The sequence below is a fragment of the Chaetura pelagica genome, unplaced genomic scaffold (assembly GCF_000747805.2).
Source record: "Chaetura pelagica isolate M959 unplaced genomic scaffold, ChaPel_1.0 scaffold399, whole genome shotgun sequence".
In the NCBI taxonomy this organism is placed as follows: domain Eukaryota; kingdom Metazoa; phylum Chordata; class Aves; order Apodiformes; family Apodidae; genus Chaetura; species Chaetura pelagica.
In genome coordinates this window covers 1,103,758-1,126,043 of record NW_009970719.1, presented here as the reverse complement: position 1 = coordinate 1,126,043, position 22,286 = coordinate 1,103,758, and the positions used below count along the sequence as shown (strand labels likewise).

The following is a 22,286-nucleotide window of genomic DNA, read 5'->3' as shown; positions in this document are numbered from 1 at the left end:
TGCTGGATGCTGCAAACATTTCATAAATTCCTCTCCTTGAAGCAAGCCTGCACATAATCTACCCAGAGCCAGTTCAATCAATGGATTTCTGAATTCATTAGTCTTATTATTACAGGATAACTGTTTTCTCCACATAGTGAGGTAGTTGTTGCAAGCCAACTTTGCAGAACAGCTCTTATTGCTGACCATTTCTTTCTGGTAAAGTGCTTTTGCATTTTTGCCATGCCACATGAAAATGATTTAAATCACTTCTGTGCAGTATTTTTTTAAAGACTGGAAATAAAACCAATTCACGAATATTCAAGTAGGAAGCACTGAAATACAGTAAATTCTTCCAAGCATAATTACTGGCTACCTGCTTCCATGCATACAATGACCAATGTTTTCTGAGCTCAATGACAGCAAATAATAGCAAAAGCAGAGATTGTATCACTGTAGTAGCATAAATAGAGAATAAAACTACAGATGTGAAAGGAGTAATTCTAAGAAAAATATTTCTATTTGTCTTTTACTGTTTGTGTTCATCGAAATTAAAAAGAAGACGTATTTTCATGGTTAAGGAAATTAACACAACTTAATTAGCACAACTTAACCAAACCAGAAAACCACAAAAGCAACAGGTCTTTTTAAACTAAGCAAAAATTAAATCCTTGACACTGGATCAAATAAGACTTTAGGGCTGCAGCATTCGATTTCTGTACACCATTTGGAAGTTTCCACTGTGCAATTATAGCTAAAAAATGTTAGCATAATCTTCAGAGCTTCAGAGGAACAGAAAGTGTAATTCAGAAAATGTGTCAACTGCTCCATTTCCCACCAGTGAACTCTGCAATATAACACATACTCACAGATAACTGAAGTAAAATTAGATTTGTAACTTACATTGGAGTGCAGAAGTACTACTAAAAAGATATCTTTCAGTACTTTGATTTGCTAATTTTACTAATTGTTAATGTAAAGACCTTAGTTTTCTGGTACTGCTGCATTAGCAAAAAAAAAAAAAAAAGGATGTAAGAAGAATTATGCAGTACAGCAGTGATTTTTGAGTCACATACATGTAACATCACTCATTCTTGCATCAGTCCCTGAAGAATTAACAGCAGCCACAGAACAAAGTTTGGGCAGAAAAACAGGGGAGGCCAGGTTACAACTAAGGTAGAAATGGCAGAGTTTGTGACTTACTGTTACTTGCAGCCAATATGAAGATACAATGCATTCATGTACACAAATTGGTAAGAAGGAGGTTCCTTCACAAAAAACTGTTCAGAGCCTACAGAGCTCAAGAGAAAGATCTGTCTCATCTTTGCATGCACTCCCTAATCTACACTAGGCAGATCTACTAGACCTCTGTATCTGCCTGTTAATGTTTTTAGTAAGAGTAGCAAAAAAAATATCCCTGTAATAAAAAGCTTCCATGAAGTATAATAAAACCAGACATTCAACATATGTAAATGATTTTTAACAGGTTATAGAGATGAGATGTTTACTATGAAACTTTTTTTAAGCACTAAAGCACAGATGTGGTAGAGCATAGCACAGAGTCATAGGCAGCTGGCAAAGATGAACAAAAGGTATTTGCACCTATCATCTACAGATGTGTAAAAAAACCCCACCACACATCTCTTCCTCAATCATTTAGAAACCATCTGATGTGTTAGTTAATGATTCCCCTCTCTCCACTTCATTCTTCAGACATAAAGGGGTCCCATTTAACATAATCACTTAATAACAGCAACGTGATGGGTATCAGAACCCTAATTCTTCTAATATTTGCAAAATCCAGCTCTTTGTAATAATAATAACACCATGATAGCAAACTGTAAAACTGTGTAATTATACTTTAATTGTATTGTGAGGCATGCATTAATCACAAAGTTTAAGTACCAAGGATGGAATTATAATAATTCTGTAAAACAAATTTAAGCTAGCTAAGTAGGTCAGAACCACTAGCATGCAACAGGAGACCTCTGGGAATTTATCAGTTAATGGCTATTTATGTGCAAATGAGTGCCCTCCAACCCTCCCAAATCCTGTCTAGCTGAAGGGTATTTCTGTTAACCAGGAGCATGCTTAACTGCTGAGGCATAAATTAAACCATTTATTGGAATTATTTTAATTCTTCTCTCCCCCCACCCACTCTTACTATTCCCTCCACCCTCACTAGCAGCACAATTTACAGTATTAATTTACATGGAGATAGGATTGCTGAACAGTTTTCAGAAATTACTGTCTTTCAAGGAAGAGGGGGAAAAAAAAAGAGAGAAGAAAAAAAGAGCAAGAGAAAAACTTTCACTAAGAGACAGTAGCAATGTTATACTTGATCTTCAAATCTTCCAGAGGGCAGGTTGAGTTATTAGAAGTTCCAGAGGTTCAGTATCACAGCAGTGGAAAACCTTTCGTAATGAACTCAAATTAAATGAAATTCTGCTTTATGTCTTCACGTTCTAAACCTGGAGAAGACAATGAAGCTCAAGGGGGACTGCAGCAACCGAGTTTTGTGCTGTAATGCTCAGACTGTACACACATCAAAGGTTTTCGTTCGAGAAAGAAAACAAAAATTTCATAGCTGCAGGAAAACACACCTGCAATTTTTGAGTGTGACTTAGAAAAAACTAGTCATTTTTGATGTCTTAGGAAAACACACACCTTTGCAAAACACTCAGAATCAAGGTGCATTTCATTTTCACTGTGATGTACAATGAGGGTGATTTCCAGACAATATAAATTATTTCTCAACATTTATAATGATAGCAGTAATTCAGTACAGCAAGGTAATGCAAGAACTAAAGCATAATCTCAAGATTCTCTTTTAAGCTTATATTTTAATTTGGTTGGGTTTTGTTTTGGTTTTTTCCTAAGCACAAGCACACATTACCTTGCAAAGCCTAGGGTTCCAGAATAATAACCAGTAAAAGTTTGATTATCCTAACATCAATTAACCACAGCTCCCTGTTACCCTAAACAGGGTCACATCTCCGCAATGTCTCATAATTACATTGTAAAATCCCTTGATTGCCTGAATATATTCACTCCCCATATGACATTCAGATAATCACGGCTGTGCTAGAGTTAATTATTATTAAAGAGATGATCACAGTGCTTTACTTCCTAATGTCATCTTTGCACCTGATACAAAACTCCACATAAAGGTAACACACTGAACATGTACACACAGAACATCTCCCCAAATAAAGCTGTTGTAGGACATCCTTGAATTTGTATATGTGGTGTCAGAGGAATTTTCTGGGAGCAAATCTTTAGCAGTTTTGAACTATTTTAGGCAGATTTCTAGAATATTAAGTTCAGTATTTTCAAATGCACATCACCAATAGTTAGTCAATATACTCCCGTCCAGGAAAACAAAGAATGCCAATGAAAATATTTGCTTTTATTCTCCTGGTTGACTTTTTGTAAGGAAAACGAGGCTGCAAAAATGCAATGAAAGAAAACCTCACTGGCCTGGCAAGAACAGATGTACTTGCTTGTTCCTCCCTTCTCTTGCCTCTCAATAACAGATGACATGAATCCCCGGCTGCAGCGAATGTCCCTGCTGTGTGTGTAATGGCTGCAGTGGCTGCCTCTGGAGTCCCTGCCTCACCACAGAGAGAACCAGAAGGTTGTTGTTTCTTCACGTGGATTCGCAAGCACACACAGTAAGCCAGAGACTTTCAGACACTCTTTGAGAACAGCCAGAAATTAATAAGTGATCCAAATTATCTCAGAAAAAAAAAAAAATGTTCACTCGTGTGTTTTCAGAAAGAATTAGCACATCTGTGTTATCAGAGCCAGCGTCAAGCCCACCTCCCTGTTCCCTACAGTGAGGGGCTGCAGCTTTGATTATGTCTGTATCTTCCAGCCGTTGGTGGGGTCTCAGCCTTGCCCTAAGGCTTTAATTAACCCATATTAGAGATAAACAGGGCCTCCTGGTTGTGAAAAAGATAATGGACAGTACCTTCAGCTTATCAGAGAACTAAGTAAACCACAAACTGTTCCTGCCTTTCTCTACTTGCTTCAAGAAGGGACCCCCACAATAACATCAGATGATGCACAATGTACATGTTGCAGAGTACGCTCTATTTCCATTTTGTTTTTAGGGAGGATAGGGTGGCCTACTATTCCAAGCTTATTTCACATTAAGCATGTTTCCACTGTCTCTTGTTTAGCACCACTGCAAAGAAACCTAGAGCATTTGGGCATTGGTGATTAATGGCACCTTGGGACTTACTTGCTCCTAGCCAAATAAAAGATGATAATGCACACGTACATGCCCTTTATTAATTAGCTTTCTTTAGAAAATGAATAAAAAAGCATTTTCAGAGTTGTTTGCTTGACAGCTTTCAAGACTTGAGCATAAAACCACTGAAAATGCAGCACCCTCTTCCACAGACCAGCTGTGCTGTGTACACAGGAGCCAGCCCCACAGTCCCACTGTAGAAATCCGAAGAACTAGTAGAATACAGAAGCATTAAACAGTTTCAACATTTTCCCTCCCTAATAGAGGAAATTAAGAAGAGTGCAGACACTACAAACCAAAATGAACTACAGATTTCCAAAGTTAAAATTTAAGGGAAATTACAGTTTCAGTTATGGTTTCTTTACCTTCTGATTTCACTGAATTTTTTGTTCAGTAAGGAAAAGCACAGAATACTGTTAGGAAACATCCTAACTAATCAATCACCAGCTGCATCGAGTGCTCCTTAACATCAAATCACAGAAACACAAGTGAAGGGCTGGGTAGCATCTTGAAAGCCATTCAGGGAGTTCATCTCAGCAGTCTGGTAAGCTTACAAAGACTACCCCCCAGCAAATATTTGTCTAATGCATTGTCTATAAAGTAAAAAATTAAATTTGATTCAGCTCTCTTGCAGCCTACCACAGTGTTGACATTGAAGCCTACTCTAAATAACCACACAAAAAAACTTCTGCCCCAAATTAAGCCAATTCCTTCTTCACTGGCATGGAGAAGTTACTTGCAATGCCCTGTTACATACTGGATAACTTCTAAAATGTTTCCTCCAACCTTTCCTACCTAAAATCAGTTCTGTCAAACTTCCACAACCTTCCTACTCTCATCATTCACTTCTGTGGCTCTTGCCAATTTTCAATTTATTCATAAATGTTTTGTAAACTGACATACAGACTACAGTTAAATACGGAAGCAGCAGCTCCTCTAACCTGCAGAAATTTTATTAATACATTCCACAATGACATTTAAACACATTTATTTTTTCCTAAGCAGAATTACATTAAGTCCTACTTCCTACTATACAGGCCATGTGCATGAAAGAACACTGTTAAAGAGTTAGCCAATGGACAAATATCAATCAGATTTCAAGAAATTGTTTTGTTGTTTTTTTACAGCTACTGGGCTCTTACAAATTAATATAAATAAATATCAATGAAACAGAGGTCAAAATGTAAGTACCATACCCACTATCTTCACTCTGTTTTTAAGGTACCAGGGAATCCACTTGAAATTACATTAATAATTTGGTTTCCCTCCCTATGTGAAGCAGAAACTGTGCTACTGCAGGGACAAAATGTCCTGCAGCCACCCCTGCTGCACAGGCAGCAAAGTCTATAAACAAGGGCAGACAGAGTAACAGCTACAGCAGCTATGTGGCTTCAACCAACCCTGGATGTAGATATCCCCTTTGTTTTTCCCATAGTACATACACCTCCCCATACTTGGACAGTATGGCTTCCATGCTAAGCATTGTGTGTTGTTGTATCATTTCTCATTCCAAATTTCAGTACTTTTAAAAAGTACTATTTTTCAAAAACCCAAGGTAATTTTAAATTCTGATTCTGCTCTCCGTTTGAATACAGAGAAATGCCGTATAATTTCTGCCCACATAAAAATGCAGACTAACTCTGAAACTCATGTTTATCTACTGCAACTAGTTGTGCTGAACAGTTCCTCATTGTTAGTTTTCTGAATTGATACCATCAAATATTGATAATACTAAGATAACACTGAAGTAACTCTGAAACCTCACACCAATTAACTGTTTCTGAAATTTTTTTCTCTCATTCCCAGAGACTCACACCACCATTTCACAGTAAAACTGTTTGTACTTGTAAGGCTGCTATTCTCTTTTCTGCGTTACAATAATACCCAGAAACAAGTAAACTGGAAGTTGTTTTCCTTCCAAGAAGATATTTCATCATGAGCAAAAGCATTCCAGAAGGATCAAATGGCATATACCCAGAAAAGAGAAAAACAAAACTCAGTAAGCATTAGAGAATGTATTTAGATTCATCCCTTCCATTAAAGAGCACCAAATTTCTTTTGCTGATGAGGAAGTCCCATAAATCAGCAGTAAGGGAAGCTGATGCTGGCAGTTTACAGCTGTCAGTAACAGCATCTGAAACAAATTTGGAAAAAATAAAGCAAGTGGCTATTTATCATCGTAGTAGCTATTACTCAGTTTCCACAGCACCAGTGATGGAGATGGGGAGAACAAAACCCAAAGCTTGTTCTACTGAACCAGTGAATGTTTCAAAACTGCAGACTACTACAATCTGTGTTGTGTTCAACGCCTGGCGGGTGCTTTTCTTGATTTTCATTTTCCTCCATCAAGACAAGTATATTTATGTGTCCAGTTAGAACAAGGATTCTCCTTCAAGTTCATTCAGCTTTTTCATCCTCTTTAAAGGCCAGCTTTCTTTGGAACACAGACACAAATTAATTCTCCTCTCCTGAGATCACCACGTTTTGCAAGGGCTAGCAGTGGAGAGAGGAGTACAATGGGAAATCTTTTCTGTGAAGCAGAATCCAGAGTTCATTGCCTGGAGATGACTTGTCTAACTGTTCTTGAAGACTTCAGTGGCTTGCTATTGTCCTGAAAAGTACGTTCACTCTTTTATCAGTCAGATGTGTGATTCTCTGCTAAGAGAAGAGACCAGAAACATACAGGAATAGATGGGCAGAGGCACAGAGTGCACTTCGGTATGGTCAAGAGCCTCAGAACTCCTTCCTGAGCCAGCTATCTCCATCCTTCTGCGCGGCCTGTCAGTAGGAGGCAGCATTGACTCTGACAGCAGCAGCTCTGCACTGCCGAGTAGTTGGGAGCTTGCTTCATTCTTCTGTCATTATATAGGCAAGATGACACTGTCCTCTAATCCAGCCAAAGCTGATAAGTACCATCAACCTGTCACTTCCTACATTTCAAATTCTAACATTGCAGCATCAAAGAGTTTTTACATTTCGATTTCTTTTGCTGGCAGCGGTCGGCAGCCTCTCATTCTCCCACGGTGTTCTAATGCAGCATTTGCACACCGGGGTTACTCCCAGCCTGAATAGCAGGTCATCCCCTACTCACTGAGCTCATCTGCAGCCCATGTGCTAGGCAATTTAGATCCAATCAGCCCTTATTTAGCTCAAGAGTAATGAGCAGCATAGTGACACAGACTTAAGCCTGACCCTCAGGACACTGCTCATCAAGCAGTAAAACTGTGACAAAATCATTCATCTTCCACCCGCTGGCAAGAAATAATACTCGCACTCACTGTATTACTTTTTCAAGATATAGGAAAAAAAAGTCCTGAATTTTCATGATGTGAGACATTAATTTGCAGAAAGCTGAATTCCCTTAAACCCCCCTGTTGCTATGAGCTCACCAGGGGGAAATAGGCCTTAGGAGACTGAAATGGAATAAAGAAAATTGCTTCAGCTTTCTTTTCATTTTAAATAAGCCTTAAATCTGACAAGAGATATCCTAAAGAGAGAAGAAATATATATCTTGTAAAGTAACAAAGAAACAATCAAAATTAAGAGATTAGAAGGTTACTTGTATATAATGGTTTTATTGGCAAAAGCATTTCTTTGTTTAATACTTGCAACAAAAAAATACTCCATATGAAAAGCCATTCTCACACCTTGTGTGAAGAATAATGGAAGGAAAAGTGAGAGGAAAGTTAATTTGGGGAAAACACTTTCAAAAGTGAAACACTTCCATCAGAAAACAAATCTAAGCTTTATGTCCTTTAGGGAGCACATTTTTCTCTAAAACAACTCCAGGGTCCTAGGCAGCAGGTTCTCAGTACACCTGGATATGATTTTAGTCTCTTTTTTTTGGTGGATTTACTTTTTCACAACAGTAAATATTGTACTGCTCTCAGGTAGGCCACAAAAAGCTTATGTGTATTATTTTTTGGTAGATAAAATGGATACAATGGATGGAGCACAGAAAAGCATTTCAGTCTGTAGCACAGCGGACAGAGCTGTATGTATCTTCATGATTTATGTCCCAGTACTAGACTTGAGTTTTTTAGCTTCGGGTGACTACCAAGACTGGCTTTGTCTGGGCATAAACAATCCTTTGACAGCTTTTGAAGGTCCTTTGACAGCTTTTGTGGTTTCAGTTTGTTCTTAAAGTGATTGTACAATAGAATAGAATTATTTCAGTTATAAGGGACCTGCAATGATCATTTAGTCCAACTGCCTGACCAATTCAAAGCTGAACAGAAAAAAAAAAAAAAAAAAAATGTTGTTAAGGGCATCGTCCAAATGCCTCTTCAACACCAACAGGCTTGGGGCACTGGCCACTTCTCTAGGAAGCCAGTTCCAGTGTTTGCCCTCTCAGTAAGGAAATGCCTCCTAATGTCCAGCCTAAACCTCCCCTGGCACAGCACTAAACCATTCTCATGTGTCCTATCGTTGGATCCCAGGGAGAAGAAAGAACTCGGCATCTCCCTCTCCACTTCCCCTCCTCAGGAAGCTGCAGAGAGCAATGAGGTTGCCTCTTAGCCTCCTTTTCTCCAAACTAGACAAGCCCTTAGTCCTCAACTGCTCCTCTTAGGTCATGACTTCCAGCCCTGTCAACAACTCTGTTGTCCCCTTTCTAAAGCAGATGCTCTCTTTTACATCTTAAATACCAAAAAGAAATTGATTTTAATTAATTATTCAGCTTTCAAAAGGCCACCTACTGATTCAAGAAAATGGACAGTGAGAAAAGGAAGTGAATATTCTTGAAAACCTGAACCACTGCTAGACATACACAACAGCTTTGTATAAGCAAAGTGAGAGATACACAGCTCCAGTACACACTGTATCTCCTTTAATTCCTTGGTATATTAATACTCTTAAAGCAGAGGACACACAAACAAAACATATCAGTTCTGGCTACTCATCCCTGAAGACCAGAATACAAAGGTATATGCTTTATTCTAAGACGGTGCTTGCTTCCCATGTTCTAAACCATTTAGAGATTAGATTTTCTTTATACTCATTCAAACCTCAGTTTTATTAATGGAATAGATGAACTTTAAAAAACAAAACAAACAAAACAAACCAAAACCAACTTTAAGCCATAAGTTAAGGTAGCACAAGAAGCCATGCTTGCTCCACAAGTATAAGATACATGTTATGAAGTCAAAAAGGAAGGACTTATTTCCTTCTTCCACACAGGTAAACACAGTTCATAACAACTTTGAATGACTTCCTAATGGTCATTTATTAAGTCTGGGAAATCTTTGTGCCAAACGGAAAGAGTAGACTCAGGCTCTTCTAGACTCTTCTGGATACAGTTTTCAGAAGTTCAACGTCAGAATATACTTGTACAAAGACTAACAGTAAAACCGCTGAGGGGAAAGAAAAAGAGAGAGGGGGGAGGACAATTTCTGTTCTCCTCCTAAGCTTATCTGCTGACTTACAAGGTAACAGAGAGGGGCAGAGAGGCTTCTGTTGGTCTTGGAAAGCTTCCCACAGGCTGTTTTAATCGCAAGTATAACACAGAAAAAAGAATTACAAATGACTATACATTTCCATAGCAAAGATTGACTGGATAATCCATTTCTATCGTGATTTCTCTAAACCTCAAGGCTAGGCTCACTCTAACAGATAGAAACATCCAGTTCTGCTGTTATCCATGGCCCAATTATTAATGTAACTTTTAATTAGAGACAGGTTTACCTGATTAATATTCTCGTAGGGCTTATGTAATTTACATACTGAGATTTTCAATAACTTTTCATATCCAGTACAAAATACAAATACACAATAACTGTTTTAAAAATAAAAATACTATTTTCATGTAATTAGGTTTGTGGTACTTCTCATTTCTCCTGTAGGAATCACTAGCAAGTCTCCCTGAAACTAGGCAAAGATATCTGGAGTACAGCAGTAATTCTACACCTGGGCATCTACTTGCATTTTATAATCCTGTAACGCCGTGCTAATACGCTACCAAAACACAAATGCCAGGATGATGATAACAAGAGAAGGCTCATGTCAGAACAACACCTGATTACAACAAAGACATTTTAATACGTTTCAAGGACTTATTTTAAGAATAACATTGCAACGCTGGAACCTACTGTTTCCAGGCACTCGGCAGATTCCTCTGAGTCTGTGTCTATTTTTACAGAGAGTTCTGTCAAATCCCCCCTCCCCAAAAAATCAATCAGGATCCTAAAACATTGCTTAAAACAAAAAAATTAGGGGAAGAATTTTGTATGAGCTGAATACTCCCAGTAAACACAAGAAGGAAGTGCTTTGCTTTTTAATTTGATTGTTTACTGTTTATCTTACATATGTTTTTAAAAAGGAGACTGTATTAAAATATAATCTTACACATCAAACTGAATCTCGCTATAAAGATCTACTTGGAAGTGCCAGCAAGTAGTGTCTTGTTTCCAATTACCCACTCACCATATATCAAAAATTAAAAAAAACTACTTCTCCTGCCAAGTCATAGTTCTGTTTAAATATATGGACACCAAAATAATCATTGTGATTAACAAAACAGAAAGTGGTTTAAAAAATGTTATGTAAAACTGTCTAAGCATAGGCAAATACAACAATGAAAAGCTACCTGTACTTTTCTAGCAGACAAGAAAAACACAAGAAAAACCCAGAAAGGGTTATTTCAAAACACAGCAGTGTAAAAATTGTGAAGGTGGGGGTCTCTTTTCAGATGCCTTTTAAGAAAAACGAAAAGAAGAAAACAAGAGTACTTTCAAAACCTTGTATGCCAAATTTTAGCCCAGAGCAAGTTTTCGCTGCTGTGTTACAAACCCTTGAAAATAAAGGTTTATAATGGAAATGCTGACAGATCCTTAACCATAGCAGCATGAATAGCTATAATTAAAGAAGAGCTTTTGGCTACAACCTCACTTTGCAAATGAAAGATTGCAATTTTTACAGTATCCTCAAATAAAAGTGACTGGGAAACCTAGAATGCAGTTCTAGCAATCCAACAAGATACGTTAAAGGTGAATTGCTAAAACTATTTGACATTTTAAGCTTTAAATACTGAGGCATTTAGTTAATATAACCCAGTCAGTATTTTCATACTACTACTTAATCAGCAATAAAGAATGCTCCTGTGAGCCATCATCTGTGGTTAGCAGAAAGTGGCACATGAAGTTATTATTTCCTAACAGCCTAGAGGGAACTGCTTCTCTCTTTAATCAGTGATCTCACTTCCTTCCTACCTGTAAATTCCCTGTCATATAGTTACAAGATCATTAAAGTGCAGCATACAGAAAAATCACAGTTATGAAAGACCTATCTGATATCTCCCTGGGTTTCAAAAACAAGAGTGAGAATGGCATTGAGCCATTCTGTCCTTTCTCAAGTTTGCAGACTGACCAGGCCTAATCAGTATGGTTAAGCCCATAATAGTTTAACATTTTGTTCGCACAAAGTCATCCAAATCACCTGAACCATGAAAGTGGTCTTAGTGTTGTTTTACTTGTATGGCAACAGAGGACTATTTTCAATCTGTCAAAGTGAGAGAGAAACCCAGTAACTTTCTCCTGTTCCATACAACCTGAAGATCAAAGCGTGCTACAAATGTTATTGAAATAAGCTTCTCCATAAATGGTATAAATAGGCAGGTAGCAGTAACTAAATATATAAATACAGAAGGTGAATGAAAGAACTATTAAAACAAAGGTATAATAATCTCTCTCATACCAATTAGTATTTGAGGGAGCTGGAAATTCAAATATTCCAGCAGGTCTGCTTTTTGTAAGAAAAGGTACGAACACAGCCCTCTACCTTGTCTGAGATAACTTGAGAAGTGTGCAATGATCTATGCCTTCCTGTCTGTGCTACAAGAGGACCACATAACCTTCAGTTCTGGAAAGGTTCAAAATAAGGCCAAGTTACGAAACAGGCAACATTTTCATCAGTCTCAAATTTTTGTCTATTCCATCTTAAAAAACAACACAACAAATGTTATGTATTATCTAATGGAGAAAAAGTCTGTCTCTTTTGAAGGCTCCAATTTATTCCAGTAAATACATTCAGTTGAACTGAAATAATAAATAATAAATCAACTAAACTTAGTTTCATGCTTCATCTTTTTTCAAAAGACTGCCTGGAAAACAGTTGTCTTTGGATGTGTAAGCTATTGACAGCTGCAGTCAAACTACTAGACAATAACAAAGAACCTAGTTAAAGCGAGAACTTGCATATGGGCCTCACTATTCCTATTATGCAGTCTTCCACAGCTCTTTCCACATATTTCAGTCTCTCACATTTGAAGTAATGGCAGATCAATAGCTGCCTCTTAATATCTTATAAAAAAAGCAGTTTGGGCTTCAAACTGGAGGACTGCTTCTCAAAGGCATCAGTAGACAAAACTATGCTTATTGAAGGGCACTGTGGATGTTGAAAACTGAACTAGTACATCAAAGCACAATTGCTTGAAAGTGGTTAAATTATTTCCTTCTTTCTCATCAAACCCCAGACAAGTATTTAAATTTCCATAACTGTTCTATGTGATTGCAACCTTGGCGAAAGAGAAAAAATAGAATGAAGAGTCTAAAAAACAAAACGGTCTGAAAAACAGGATGCACTGAAGAAAAAAAAAAAAGAGAAAAATTCCCAAACACCAAAATCCCCTAACTTTAGTAATAATTTTCAAATTTCCTGTGCCAAAAGAACGTTGGTATTGTCTGAAACAGCAGCAGCTGGATGGCTTTCTACAGAGCCACTAATTTATAACAAAATATCAGGGATGTCAAACCTAATGTCCTGAAATAATAAGGAAACATTCTAAATGCAGTGAGGTATTGGTGGATTTTAAAATTTACCATATCATTTACAGTCCCCCAGAGATTTCTCTTTCCCGTTACTCTGCTTCAGTAAAAAATTAAGATGAACTACAGTTTAGCCTTAGACACAAAATCAACATGGCATTCTATATCCACAATTTACCTACTTACCGAAGTCTGGCTAGAACAACCTGAAGAAAATTTAGGACCATACTCAGTTCAGCTCCTCGACAAGCAGGCAGTAGCATAGTAAAGCCATCATTTAGCAACTTTTCCTCAGAAAGGCTCAAGTAGCTGCTCATCTCAAACACTTCTTGAACACCATCAATATAGGTTGAAAGCAGAATCCAGAGATTTTGTTTCTCTTTTTGTGTATTGTCATTTTTGGTTACTAGAAAGGCCTTAGCCTTCTCACGGAAAGCATTTGAGACTTTCTCAGCTAGAACACTAATGTCCATGTTCTTCTCAACATAAATCAAAAGGAAAGCAAAATGACCTCTCCAGATAAGAGCTCTCTGAGACATGGTGATGGCGGATGGAGTCAGGAAATCCAAAAGATCCAACACTCGACTGACTATATCTTCTGTCTCTGCAACAACTGCCAGCATGAGGAACAGGTTAAAAAAGTTCTGCAGCCCCACTTCTGTCAGCTCCTGCATTCTTTTGCGGTGGAACTTGGAATAAATTCTACATTAAAAAAAACCCAAACAAAAACAAAAAACAAGAATTATTTTCTTCAAGTATGAAATTTTCTATCTACTTGATAGACTAAAACTTTATTTCTATGCTTTTAGTTTACAGTTTTCTTCTTCCAATAACTTTTACATTTCGAATATCCTCTTTTCTCTCCCTTCTTTTACTCATTTGGCTACTGGAACAAACATGCCATTTAACTTGTTCTGTGATGGGTGTCCTCCATAGCATGCCTTGACATCAAACTTAGCCCACATGGGCTGCCATTAAAGGAAGTAATTTGATGTTAAGTGTCATCTTTCAACAACAGCAAACATTTCCTGTACAACGTCTTTCCTAAAGTGCCATTATTTCCAGGCGACATAAATAAAATTCCAAAGAACAACCAGGGATCTTCCTTCCTTTAGCTACTGATTTCTCTTCTTACATTAAACTCACACAGCTGCTGCAATCAGAGGCTTACCTACATAACCATCAGTGCAGTAAGAGAGGAAAATGTCTGATGGAAAGCTCAATTTCTCCAGAATGCTTTACCAAAGTCTGCACTGACATCTATTGCACACCTACTGTATGGACTGGGGACTACAACTTTGGGATTAAACAGGGAAACTGAAGCTTCTGGGAGAGAAACCTCTCTACAGCAGGAAGATGTTAAGAAACTTCGAGCTCTATTGCTCACATGACAGTGCTCAAGTGCTATGTAGCTGATGGTGAGAAGCACTGATACTTTGCAATTTTAAAGGGATTAACAAAAAGCAGAAAGCTTCCACACAGGTATCTTTTCTGTGACTTTTGCTGAAATCTGGACTTTAAAATAAATGTCACTATTCATACGAGAGAGGAACCAGATTAAAATGGCTTCCTCAGCTTTGATTTGTATGTTTAAAAACATAGGTATATCCTTCCCCTTCAATTTAAAGTAAGTTCCACACACAATAGTTTAACATCCATAAATGCTGTTTTTCTATTCTGTCACCTGGAAAAATAGTTGGAAGTGGTGCTGAGGTTATCAAATCTAGCCACCAAAAACTACAGCAAATCCAATTAATGTTTTTTAGTAGTAAATTACTACTGACAGGCATTTGAGTTCTTCATGCATCAATTAATGCTTGGTTAGCTGCTGAAAACAGAGTTCATCCCAAAATCATAGCTGTAGGCTGTTAAATGTTGCTACTTGTGTAATTGATTTATTCAAGGTAGAAATGATGAACACTGGTTGAGCAGACTGAAGCAGTGTGTGTTGTGTTATTATTATTCCCTCTCTTAAATTAGGGAAAGTAACAAGTTATAAGGGAACAAAAAAAAAGTATAATTTGTTTTCAGTAAAAACAGAGTAGGCTAATTAAAATTACTAAGGAAAGCCACAGATTCAGCATCCAACATACTTCTTTCTGTGTAGCTGTAATAATTTTTAAACTGGCACTTTATTGACTGTAACCACTCATGAAATGTACATACACATTAGACATATTTGCTCTGATAGCCAAGATAATCCCTTTTTCTTGGAAGAAACATGCTACATGGCTTTGTAAGACACAAGCATTTTTAATATATTTATTATGTAAATACAAAATTATTTTATTTATACTTAAAATGTTATTAGTACTGAAAATATTTTTTTAAAAATCAAAATAAAAAGCCCAAAACAAAACTGATTTTAAGTATTCTATATCCAATTAAAAAAATATTTTAAAAATTAGCACCCGTAATGATCAGTACAATTACTGTAATAAGTGTTCAGGATTCAATAACATATAAAACATCAGGATTTGATTTAGAACTTATATTTATGGTTTCTTGATATCATGACTGACCATGCCTCTTCATTAGTATGTTTCAAAATTAAATGAAAAAATAAAACCCTCACCAAAAAAATACTGTGAGAAATTTTGGAAACAGTGAAAAAGGAAATGGAACTATAGGTGGGATTGCAGGCCTAGTAAGAGCCAGCCTGCATGTTCTTGGCCAACACATGGCTTATATGCAGCTCAAACAGAATTTCTATGCTTTAATTATGTTACCTGCCTGGCAATAGTGTTGTACCACTGCATAGGTGGCCACTGTACCAAATTCCTGGCCTGTAAGAAAAATAAATTATAACAGGCTATGGATGCCAAGGTGATTCTTGGACCCAGGTTTTGGACCCTGTCACTGCCTCAGCTGGCAATAGAAACTTGAGGGAACAGCTGCCTTCTTCAAATTACGAATCACCCTGGCTCCCTCATCCCCTTTACTTTCTCATGAGCATTGTGCTTGCCTACCTAGACTTTGTCCAACATGCGAGAAACTAAAGAGCAGCCATACCTTCCTTTAATTTGTTTCCAAGGATGCACACCACTGTTCTCTGCCTCTGCTTTCATCATCCGTGCCAAAATGCTGAGAAAAATGAAGTAACTGTTGCTGGACTCGTAAAGGGCAGGGATCTGCTGTTCACAACAGCAACTTTTCACCAACTCAAGCATTGACAAGGAAGTTTTACTAACACTTGCCAGACCCTTCAGACCAAGCCAGGGAACAGTAAAGCAACTGTTCTAAAAGCATAAACGAAAACAGAAAAGATTATAAATAACAATAAATGCTAATATTCCAAAGGTGATAAGACGTGACCCTTCACACAGAAAAAAGGGCACCACAACTCAAAAAATAAAAATGCATTGTAACTACCTGCAAAGTGTTTTACAAGATCTTAAAATCAGTAGACCTGATGAAAAATATGAGTAAAAACATATTATAATTAATTATATTGTGCCATAATGTAATAGGCCATAACATATCTTTAAACATTATTTCTTAAATAAATATAGAAAGTTTAGGGATACTTCCATAGACTTGTCAGTTTTACAAAAGTCTAGCAATTCCACTTGGCTAGCGGAGAATCAGTGTTAATTTTTCATTGCTAAAAACTGAGGACTGTACATGTGTACATTCTACATTATTTTTTATTTATCCACTTACCAGGTTCTTGCTGTAATAATCCCAGAGTATGGTGACAACAGAGAGGTTCAAGTCCCAGAAATTACACAAAGTCAGACAGCACTGAAGATGCATTCTTAAGTGTTCCTCTAACACACCAGCCTTGAAAAGGGAATAAAAAGTTTATTGTAGGAGGGGAGCATCATCCTGTCTACACATAAACCAAATGCTACCAGACTATTAAGAATAATTTCCTAGCAGAGAAATTATTTTCACTATAATGCTGAGTAAATGCATCTGCTAATATGAGCAATGAACTAGAAGAACAAAGCTGACAATTGCATCCTGAAATCTCTCCAATATAATAGTTCATAGAATGGTTTGGGTTGGAAGGCACATAGAAGTTCATCTAGTTCTAACCCCCAATGCATGGGCAGGGACACCTTCCACTAGACCAGGTTGCTCAAAGCCCTGTCCAACCTGGCCCTGAACAACTCCATGGATGGGGCACCCACAACCTCCCTGGGCAACCTGTTCCAGTGTCTCACCACCCTAAAAGTAATTAATTTCTTCCTAATGTCTGATCCAAATCTCCCCTCTTCCAGTTTAAAACCATTACCCCTCATCCTATAACCACAAATCCTGATAAAAGCCCCTCTCCAGCTTTCCTGTAGGGACTAATCATGCAACATTTCAGGTGTCCACAGAATTGCAGACACACTAAGGTAACAGCCAACTCAACATTGTGAGCCTATTGAGACATGACTGCATGGTGCAGAACCTCACACACAAGTCAGCTGAATGCTTAAACCCTTCTCTCATGTAGGTCCAAATGAAAGCTCATTTACCACTTATATAGAGGGAAGTTGCAACTGAGGGCTCAAGTTTCTCTTCATAGTATTCCAAACAGGAGGGTCTTTTCTTCCTCAGTCATGTCCCTTATCAAATCTCTGTAACATGGCTATACTAATGTCACAGACAACTTGAAATCACGGGGAAATAAACTGCTGAACACTGCAAAAAAAACAAACCCAAAAAATGCCAGGTTATGGCAAAAGATATCATTGGTTTTGCTGGAGTTTGGTGGCTTCTTTTTCATTTGTTTTTTGTTTGTTTGTTTGTTGTGGGTTTTTTAATTTATTTGGGTTTTTTTTGTTGTTTGATTTGTTGTGGGTTTTTTTGGCTTTGTTTGTTTGTTTAGGGGGTTGTTTGTCTGTTACTCTTTCTTAATGAAAGGACTGTAGCTGTCACTGAAAGAGCAGGACTTCTGCTCACACCCACAATGCTACTTCTTATGGCTTACTATGTCTTAGAGTTTCTTCCTGTTTTCAATGCTAAACAAAGGAGTTAAAACTCATTAACTTATCTCAACCTGGCTATACATTCATGTGGAAAATATTATATACTACAGTTTATGAGAACAATAAATTATTACATCAGTCATCTACAATAACTTCTAATCATGCCTGCCTTCTCTTCTGTCTTGTTTTGCTGGACCAGAATTACAAAATCATTTTTCTTTTGAGAGAAACTGTTGCTTTGAGAGGCTGCAGAGTTAAATTATGTGAGAACAAAAGAGATAAGATTCCTTGTTTTCATTTATGCACAACATTGGTGTGCAGTTTTCCACAGTGATCAAGGTTGAGGGTAATTTTGAACCATGCAGGTTGCAGTGGGCTAGGAAGGGCAAAGCCCAGGGCAGCTGACCCAAGCTGGCCAACAGAAGTGTTCCATACCATAAACATCACCCTCACTAAGTATTGGGAAGTTTGCAGGTATCACAGAATCACCAAGGCTGGAAAAGACCTTTGAGATCATCATGTCCAGCCTATGACCTAACAGCACTACATCAGCTATATAATTTACCCTCAACGCTTAACCATAGACCTGTAATAGTAGACCCTTATCCTAGACCCCTACCCCTAGACCATTTGATCTAGACACTTATGCCTAGACCCTTAAACCTTGACCCTTAACCCTTCTGTCCTAACCCTGGACAGAATCATCACAGAAGATCATCTAGTCCAACCATAACCTAAATCCCCCTACCATAACCTAATGTACCCAACCAGTGCTTAAATCATGCTGCTAAGCACTATATCTATATTTCTCTTAAATACTTCCAGGGACGGTGACTCCATCCCCTCCCTGGCCAGCCTGTTCCACAGTCTCATCACTCTTTCAGTAAAGAAATTCTTTCTAATATCCAATCTAAACCTTCCCTGGTGCAACTTTAGGCCATTTCCTCTGGTCCCATCATTATTCATCTGATGGAAGAGGTCAACTCCCACAGATGGTTTTTCCTTCTACCATGGCTGCTTTCCCAAGAGGGTCCTGCCTGTCTTGTTGGTCATCCCACACATGAGGCCTATTCTTCTGCTTGCTGTGATGACTGTGTTCTCACCAGAGCTGTTGTGGGCATTTGGCCTTCACTGATAGAAGCTCACAGCTCACCGTTATGGTATGGAGCAGAGTATAACTTTGTATCTCATATTAGTAGTGGGGTTAATATTAGCTCATTGTTATTCTATTTAATATGTTTTCATTTCAATCCAGGGTCTCCCTTCCTTTTCCTTATTCCCCTTCTCAAGTGGGGTCAGGTGATAGAACAACTGTCTAAATCACAACATCCTCTCTCGAGCAACTAATGTAGGGCATATGGCTTCTTAATTGGTGTGTTTCTAAAACAACTTGAAAATTGAAAAGGCATTTTCAGTTGTCATAGAAAAATTGTATATTCAAGACCTACTACACAGTAACATACAAAAAACCAACTGAAATACAAAAAAAAAATCTGCAAGAGAGACTCATTAAAAGATGTACAGAATAATAATCAAAATGAAATAAAAATACCTACAAATGAAAGGTGGTTCTCAAGTACTGTTTTTATATACAACTAAACTGTTACTATTACATCAGTAGTGATTCCAAAATAGCAGTCTTATACAAAAAACAGGGACAGAACTGCAGCCACTTTCAACAGCTGCTTTTCTTTTAATGAATAAAAGCAAGGGTCTTGATAGAAAACAAAAAACCTGCAGCTGAACAGATCTATTTCTCTGGAGAGAGCTACTCAATTACAAAAGATGTAAAAATAACCACAAACAAAACACAAACCAAAACACACATCCTTTTATAAAAAGAAAATGTTCAGTCTTAAAACTCTAATTTGTGCATAGGATTATGTTTAGAATCTAATTCTAAACAAACAATGACTGCTTCATTTCAATCAATTCAACAACAAACATGGTATTGTGAGCAGCTTCCATTTCAACCATTATTTATCTGTCCAACAATGGTTTTAGAACAGTTTCCAAAACCGAGATAGTAGTGAAGGCTTTATCTCAAATTTAATATGAAAGAGTTCTCCAGACTTGAAACATCCCTGGGATTAATGGATTCTCTCATTGCTCTTTTGCTTAACACGGTCTTCTTGCTCTGCTGGAAATACTATCAGAACTCTTGAGGCAGTCAGCTTTTAATTTATTGCAGAAGGGACAAACACCAGCTACTATCAAAATGATAGGACTATCTAAACACAATATTTTTCTCTTATGACCTCCCACTGTAATAACAAAATTGGTTTCCTAGAACTCCAACAAATACTTCTGTATCTCTTTTAGAGAAGAATTAAACAAAACATATAGCAAAGGTATAAGGAAACTGGGCAGAAATGAAACCACATGAAACATTTATTCTAAAATGAGTGGCAGCTAATAAGACAGACTATTTGTTTTTAGAAATAAAAAAGCTTTTGATTCTTTGTAAAACTTTGTAAACACAACTTCATCTTATACTGACAATCATAAATTTAGTCAGTTTGATCTTGCCTAGTACATAAGCTATGGTAATATTCCTAGTACAACAATTTTCATTTTGTAGTACAAATAGAATTGTAAACCAGCTCTACTTTTGTCATTAGCCCTGCAACAAAAATCAAAATTTCAACAGAAGTAGGGAATACTTCATGTAACTAGTTTCTCTATAAATGCTCTTTTTTGTGATACAGATGGGAGATCTTTCATATAACCAATTGTCTCCATCCATCAAGAATTATAAAAAAGCAAACAGTTTCTGGCTGAAAAACTCATCAGTCTGTCAACTGTTTGAAGCTGAAAGGATATATCTAAAGAAGCAAACACTGCACTTGCCCAGGTATCCAGTATTGCTCCTATCTTTATTTATAGCTCACAAATAGAAGATTTTTGCTTCCCACCTCCATTTGTCTCCTAACCTGAACAGCACTTTCACATCTTTTCCTTTCTCAGAAGTAGGCTGACTATATACAGAAGTTCCTACCTGAAGACAGGGCACTGTAATACCCCTCTGCCACCTTCAGCTGGACATGGGATACCTAACTCAGAAAGTCTTTATCACCCTCAAAAATCGGGCATATGCTGGATGAAGGAGGTTCAGACTCTGCTGCCTGCATGAGTGCTGACCTCTCTGTGCTGGTGGTCACTAAACTGTTTTACTGAAACTACCAAAATGCTGTGGGTTTAACACCGGTTTGTAATTTTTGCATCCCAACACTTAGCTGTCCTAAGGATGTTAAAGCTAAATCCAGCTTCTGCTGATTCACCAAAGATGAACATCCTTTTCTTTAATTTGATGATGTTTCCTTACCCTCAAAATCCATGTCCACAACAGCGCCTATTAAATCATCTTTTCGCAACATAGAAATTGAAGTTCACATGAAGAGAAATTAACAGTTACTGTTAGGAGATAAATTATAATTTTTACTTTACAAATGTATGATCTGTACCTTTCTCCATATGCTTTTGAACACACAAAGCTACGCATACTTGATTTCCTCTCCATTTCCCCCTATCCTTTGTATATTCCCATTGTCTTTCTGAACATGTATAATCAACAGGCTTTTGATGTCAGGGAGCCCAAGTGGATTATGAGGTTGAAGGACATACTGTATCCTAAATATTATTAGTTTTTAAGATGCTCTATATTTAAAGATGAAGTTTCTAACCAGCAATCCCTGCCCTCTCTTGCAAATGAGTGATTTGACACTATCATTTCCTCCACCTTATTTTGCACAGCTGTAACAGTGCATCTCTAGTACAAATAACAGAGGGTATATGCTGAAAAGGATGGCTCAGATAGGGTTTGCAAACAAATTCAAGCCAAGTGTTACTGGGCAGTATCATCAGTACTTTCCTGTTGTTCATTCAAAGAGCCCTATTCTCCATTTTGCTTTTTCCTGCTTCTCTGTGTTCCATTTCATTTTTGACTTACTGATCTCATTGTGCTTCTCATTCCTACATTTTCTCTTCTAAAAAATACATGCTCAGCATATATTCAGAGATACAAAAGGCTAAGATAAACAGTGGCCACATGAAGCTGACAGAACATCAGAGGAGACGGACATGTCTACTGGTAAAAGAAAGATTCCTTCCTAGACACCATCAAGAAGGCTGGTGAGGAGGGATGGGAAGTGGGGTGCATTTTGTAATAAAAGTACCTACATGCACTCACTCATGCACATACAGGGACTAATGCCCTTCAGTGAGCTTATCCTACAAGCAGCTAATTCCATAATGTAAGCAAAAATAGTGAAAAAATAGGAAAAAAGGGAAACAAATTAAGACAGCTTCTTTGGCTTCTAATAGTTGCAAACAAATCCTTGGCAAATGGAGGTTTGTTTTAATTCCAACAGT

At 37.5% G+C, this 22,286-nt stretch overlaps 1 protein-coding gene across 1 annotated transcript in view; it reads right to left on the bottom strand.

Annotated features, from left to right (window-relative positions):
* The window catches only part of MMS22L (MMS22-like, DNA repair protein), an 89,461-nt gene that overhangs the window by 40,283 nt on the left and 26,892 nt on the right, over positions 1–22,286 (bottom strand). The window contains exons 12-14 of the mRNA XM_010006326.1: positions 16,657–16,776; positions 16,006–16,232; positions 13,180–13,695 (exon numbers count right to left, since the gene is read on the bottom strand). Coding sequence (XP_010004628.1) covers positions 13,180–13,695; positions 16,006–16,232; positions 16,657–16,776 — 863 coding nt within the window. The remainder of the gene's footprint in view (positions 1–13,179; positions 13,696–16,005; positions 16,233–16,656; positions 16,777–22,286) is intronic.